The sequence below is a fragment of the Lissotriton helveticus genome, chromosome 3_1, assembly GCF_964261635.1.
Source record: "Lissotriton helveticus chromosome 3_1, aLisHel1.1, whole genome shotgun sequence".
In the NCBI taxonomy this organism is placed as follows: Eukaryota; Metazoa; Chordata; class Amphibia; order Caudata; family Salamandridae; genus Lissotriton; species Lissotriton helveticus.
The window spans coordinates 966,871,238-966,877,237 of record NC_136061.1 but is presented as its reverse complement, the minus strand read 5'-3'; the positions used below and the strand labels follow the sequence as shown (position 1 = coordinate 966,877,237).

General features: G+C 49.0%; 1 protein-coding gene across 2 annotated transcripts in view; it reads left to right on the top strand.

Annotated features, from left to right (window-relative positions):
* The first annotated feature begins 955 nt into the window (after nucleotides 1-955).
* AGAP1 (ArfGAP with GTPase domain, ankyrin repeat and PH domain 1) overlaps nucleotides 956-6,000 on the top strand; it is a 1,166,515-nt gene continuing 1,161,470 nt past the window's right edge. For both annotated transcript variants that reach the window (XM_078681380.1, XM_078681379.1), the window contains exon 1: nucleotides 956-2,512. In XM_078681380.1, coding sequence (XP_078537506.1) covers nucleotides 2,350-2,512 — 163 coding nt within the window. In that variant the 5' untranslated portion in view covers nucleotides 956-2,349. The remainder of the gene's footprint in view (nucleotides 2,513-6,000) is intronic.

Genomic DNA, 6,000 nt, shown 5'->3' with positions numbered 1-6,000 from the left:
ACTAGTAAAGAAGTCAAAAGGCAAATGTATAAGGCCTTACGTCTTCGGGAAAACACGAAATCGTGTACCACGTACTGCAGTCCTCTTGTCGTGCACAGGAAAAATGCAGATTGACAAAGACTTTTACATACATGCAAACATTTGGAAAGCAGCAAAAGGGACATTAAAAAAATTAGGATATATTCCCCCTATTGACTTGTATTGAAACGGGGCAGTTTAACGAGGAAGACTTGAATTAGCTTTTTTTGACTTTGCTATTCGGGCATCTTCCGTCTGAATCGGGTATCTCGGCAAATTTGCTTTTGTGGGTGTGGTCAGGTAGAATGCAAGTATACAGAATATTAGCAGTTGGGTAAATGTTATCATGTTCCTGGTGATTTGGAGTGATATTGTTTTAAATCTGGGTGAGTTACGCGCCCCACCCCTGAGGGGCACCTAAAGTATTTAAGACTATTTCACTTCTTGAAACTAGCTAAGACCCACGTTCTCAGAGTCCAGCTTTTCCCACAGGAAAGAGAAGACGGGCTGCGAGCCTGTGAAACACATGGATGCGTCATGTCCCTGCGACTCCTCCCTAAAGCGCTGCTGTGCGAACTACAACTTCCAGGAATCACAAAGGCATAACTGATCCGGCCCGATTCACAGCCAGTCCTCTCCTAGTGGGATTAATTGATAAGTGTATGGTTGCAGTTAGGGCACGTACGGAAGGCGTCCTGCACCCTTGACACCCGCCACGTTAGAATCAGGCAGCAAGGTGGCGGGTCAACACGGTGTCTAGGAAATATGGGCGGTGCTCGTGATGTCGTTGCCTCCTTTTCCTTACCGTTGCTTGAGATTTGGTGCCTGACTGAATCAATCATGGGGGCCTCTGTGACGTAGCCAATCCTATGCGCAGCTGAAGGCTGGGAAGCTAAACTCTTTTTTTTTCTTCAGGCCACGCACGTGCGCAGAAGGCAGAGCCAGCGCGTGCGCGCGCCCTAGCTCGAGCCCAGCCTGCCAGCCAGCCCAGTCCCATTGACGAGGGTGCCTGTGAGCCCGGTGCGCGCGCAGCCGCCTGAGCCCAGCCGGCACGGGATTCTGTTTATCACCGGTGCCCGCGAGCCGAGCTGCGGCGGGAGTGCCGGGTGAAGTCGTGGAGGGCACCGGAGCGGGTATGGCGCTCGGGATGGAGCCGGCGGACGAGGGTTGCTGAATCTTCACCCAGAGACGGACAGCCGGGACGAGAAGGGAAACCAGCACTCTCAGAGGAGACTCGCGAGGAGCGGGCTCCATCTCCCAAATACACTACCCCCAGAAGAGCGCACCAGGAGCCCCCCCCCCCCCCAATCCCCCACTTAGAAGACAAATTGTGAGAGAGGAGACCGCCCTTGGACGTAGAAAAGACCTGTGCTCCACACGGTGAGGAGTCCACCTGGAAGGATCCCTACCTCTTCCCCCCCCCCCCACCCCCCTTGTCCCTTTGCAGGCCCCTCTCCAGAGAGGAAATAAGAGTCCTGGATCCCCAGAGTAGAGGTCCTCCAGATGAGAAGGTAGGATTGGCCAATTCAGGACCAACATCACTCCAATCGTAGAGCTGACAAAAGAGTAAAGATCCCTGGAGACGAAATATTCCCAAAGAAAGCAGGGTCTCTTTACACAGGAAAGGGTATTCCTTCCCAAAACCTCCTACCTAGGTAGAAGGCAGATAACCACCTCAAAATAGATAACCCTGTGCGACCAAAGTCTCTCAACCTAAACATTAAGTACACCTACCAGAAAAAATATCCCCACAGGGCGAGTTGGCAGCAGAATACGTGAGGAAGCAGAACCCTGAAATAATAAGTGACCTCCCCCAACTCGCTTACAACACGAAGGACGACCATACAACATAGGTTAGAGTATGCTCACAGTTTTGAAACACTTTTAATCCCCCTGCTCACCACCCCCTCATCATTCCCATTGACCAATTCCCAGTACTACAATAGACTGCACTTTATAGAATTGCGCCCCAGTCATCTTCGTACTCAGTGCTAGACAGTCACCTATTTAGGACTAAAAGACCCCACGTTGCATAATTGCAAACTCTCACTAAAGAAGAGGGGGGTAAGCCCCCCCACCAGTAAATAAGCCAAAAAAGTCGTTCTAATTTAGAGACCGATGAGCTGGGCATTGGCAGGGCCACTAGACTATTCTGCCATGCTCGGGCAGACCCACTGCTTGCCTTCCATCTTATTCCCCTACGGTAGGCCTTCCATCCCATAAGTGTGCCAAGAGTGGCATCCCACCAAGTCCACTTTTATGTACGATAAAGGGATTTTTGTTGGTGAATGCATTTTTTTTTGGGAGAGAAATTTTAAACTGGGGTGAAGCATGAACTATCAGCAGCAGCTGGCCAACTCGGCGGCGATCCGGGCAGAGATACAGCGCTTTGAATCTGTGCACCCCAACATCTACTCAATCTATGAGCTGCTGGAGCAGGTGGAGGAGCCAGCGCTTCAGAGCCAGATCCGGGAGCATGTTATTGCCATTGAAGGTAAGAGGCTAAAGGCCACAAGAATCCTAGTATTTTACAATTGAGAGCTGCTACGACTCCTCATCATTTCATTGGGCCTACTGTTGTGCTGGGATCATTGCTTTACTGATGTACTAGTCCCCCCTGGATCACAGTGGCTAGTCTTCTGGCGGGATACAAGAACACTTGCTATGCTATCCTAACTGTTTCAAATGAATTGATAGAATCAAATATGTGTTATTGTGTACGAGATGTTGGTGTATAAGTGTATTGAGGTGGCATCTTTTCAGTCCAACTTCACCCTAAGGTTCAGGAACCTTCATTGTGCCAATGTATTAATTACCTTTTTAAGCAACATAGGTATGACCTCAGCACCTCAGATTAGAGGTGGTACTGGTAGCCTCGCATGATAATTTCCAGAAACTGTCAAGAATGTAGCCATTGTATTAGCACAATACCTGTGCAACACCTGGAGCGCCACAGGTATCACCACTTCGTATAATGGACTAGTGGGAGTCACACCACCTTCCCAGTAATATGGCCAGTGTTATGTATGGTTCGTGGTCGTTAGCCAACAAGACAACATTGGCAATGGTTTTAGGGGCTTGAGCCTGTTGGAACTTGGTAAGAAGTAGGATTTCTTTAAAGCATAGGTAGTGTAAAGCAGTAGGACCTCATGTGGGACTGTGTGTACGTTCAGGGTTGTAAGTGCAGATTGGCATTGCAGGGGCAATGAATTGGTCTGTATCCCTTAGAGGACCAGACAGGATAAAGTGAAGATCCTGAACTGCAACTGAGGTTAGGTTCTCCTAGTAACATAAGAGGTTGCTGTCATTATCTTAATACAAGACAGTTTGTGCAATTCACAGAGTAGTGCATGACTCTTGTGCACCTAAGGGTGAATGGTAGGCAGAGTGCCCACAGCATCCAGGCACGTGTAGCATATGACGCAGTCCAGGTCTCATGCCAATGCCCCAGGACAGCAAAATTGCAACATCCTTGATTCTGAGTGGGTTGATGCATATATTGGTGAATGTGTGGTCTGGCCACTTACATGGTGCTATACTGAATCAGTCCAGTCAGCCAGTCAGTCTGACTGACTGACTGAATGCGGCCCACTCCTCCCAAAAACATAAGGACGCTGCTCCGAGCCATGGTCTTCCTGTGTGTTCTGCGAAGAATGTTCTATGCACTGTAGCAGAAATATTGATAAATTGTGCAACAGTTCATGGCAAAGTCTTGGAGCAAGAAAAGCCACATCCAGTATCATGTGTAAAGATCAGGGCATGGTGCTAAGCTGAGGAATGCTGCAACCTGTTTATATACAGCATCATATGAAAAGAGCAGCCCTGAACTGATGACCAGTGCACTGTAAATGCTCTTTAGTTGTTTAAGTGTACTGGTCCCAAATAGATGTCAGAATGTATAGATCAAGCCATGCTTCGAAATAAATTATAACATATTGTCCCATGGCTGATGTAAGAACCCCTGCTTCTTTAGGATTCACGTGGAGCAGCTTTTATTTTCGCAAAATATCATGCTGTGTAAGTCGGTGAGCAGTGCAGCCCTGTGGATGCTGGGCATAGGAAAGAGTTGGTTGCGAGCCCGTCGAGCCACCTGCAGACCCAGTTATGGGGAAGAGCAGATGGGTAAGGCCGGCTGTCACATGGCTATGACACACAAAGGCATGCCATTGGGAGGGGTAGGGGTTTCAGAGCAGGCCGAAGGGTTGTTATGGCAGTTGTGTAAGTAACCCCCGTAGCCACACGGTGCAGCCCGCTGCAGCCTGAATGGGGCAGCAGCTGGACGCCTCTTTCTCTGCACCATTTGGCGCGGCGATGCATCATCATTTTATCACAGCCCTGCAAAAAGTCGGCACGCGGGAGGCAGTGCGCTGCTGCGCGAGAGTGCCTTGGAGGGTGAGCTGCAATTGCATGACTGCCCTTCCTTTAAGGCAAGCGCGTGCTGGTGAACGTCCCCTGCAGTGAACATGTCCACTTTGAGGCAGACTGTGTCAGTACTTGTTGGCATAAAGAGCGGGGCTCCATTTCGCGGACATTAGTTTTATTTTCCCACGCCACTTATTGTTTTACAGAGCGAGAAGGGACGCCACGGGATTACTTGGAGTTTAGCTTTGAACCACGTCACTTAAGATACGAAGCTGTCCCCATGTACATTAACAATGTTCAAGTGATCTGGTGCCGAAGTACAATAATGATAGTTTGTAGATCCAGTTTTGTGTCCTGTTTCGAGAGGGGGTGTTGTGTAAAATGCAGTTGGTGAGTGTGAATTTTTTTTACCTCGACGCTTTGCGCTTCAAGTTGTGCCATCATCACGTGATTAAAAGATATATATTCCTGCAGCACATGCAGGACTGGTTTTTGCATCCGCCTTTCTAGCCAAGGTCCTCGTAGATGCTCGTGCTGATGGCTCTCTGCCGGACGCCTTGCGGGCTCGGTGCACGCATGTAATTAAGGCAGGTTCATCACCCTAGTGTGTGTTTATATTTCCGAAGTTTTTCTTAGACTTAATTTAACACGTGCCCTCTTCAGGAAGAGCTGTGCTCCTCGTGCGTCCATCATACTAACAATCCCGGCTGATTTGCTTAACTGCCTCAACCTTGTGACCCTTTTCCGAAGTGTCTCCTCGGTGTGCTGAGCATTTCAGATGAAAGGCTCCCGTTGCCTCGGCGGTCTGTTCATCAGATCTCCGACTGACAGGCTGTAGAGAACTGCTCACCTTTCAGGAATGCTTCAACCACGTGGCCCTGAGAGCTGTTGAAATAGTCTTCTCTTTGTTACTGGGTTTTTTTCTGGTCCGGTTCACTGCGGGAAGTGTGTGCATCCGATTCCCAAAACAAACACTGTTGAAACGCATTCAAAAAAGGAAACATTGCGCTGGAGTTGTTTATTTCACTGTGTTCTAAACGATACTGCTGAGCTTGTATACACATCGTGGCAGTGGTTTGTTTGAACTTGATTACAATCAAGACAGTTTTCAGTTGTTTCATGAGTCATCATTCCCATTTTTTACTGATGATTTTTGTTGGTTTGTGTAGAACTAGGTTTGCTAGTTAAGTGTCTTTGTAAAGGTGAAATGAAGTTCACCATAGCCGCCCTTCCCTTACAGGATGACACAGCAGTTGCAGAGGAGCACACGCCTCCAGATTCGTCTGTACATCCAGCTGGGCCTCTGGGATAAACGGGGCTCGGGGCTCGCCCCCCCCCCCCTTCACAATGCTGTAACCCCTGCTATTTAGACTGACGCGAATTACACATTGGATTACATTTGTGCCTACGAAGCATGGGCTGGAGAGCCTGTGAGGTCATTAGTGAGAGCTGTCAGTCTCTGAAGGGTGTGACGCGGGTATGGGAGGTGGGGTTTTGACATTTCCAACGTAAACACGTTTGATTCGCCTCTGTAGGTCCACTTTATGTCCTCTCTGACACTGGTGCCTGCTCTGAAAGGGCCCTGCTGTTGCCCCCGCTCCGGCACTGGCTCGTACAAAG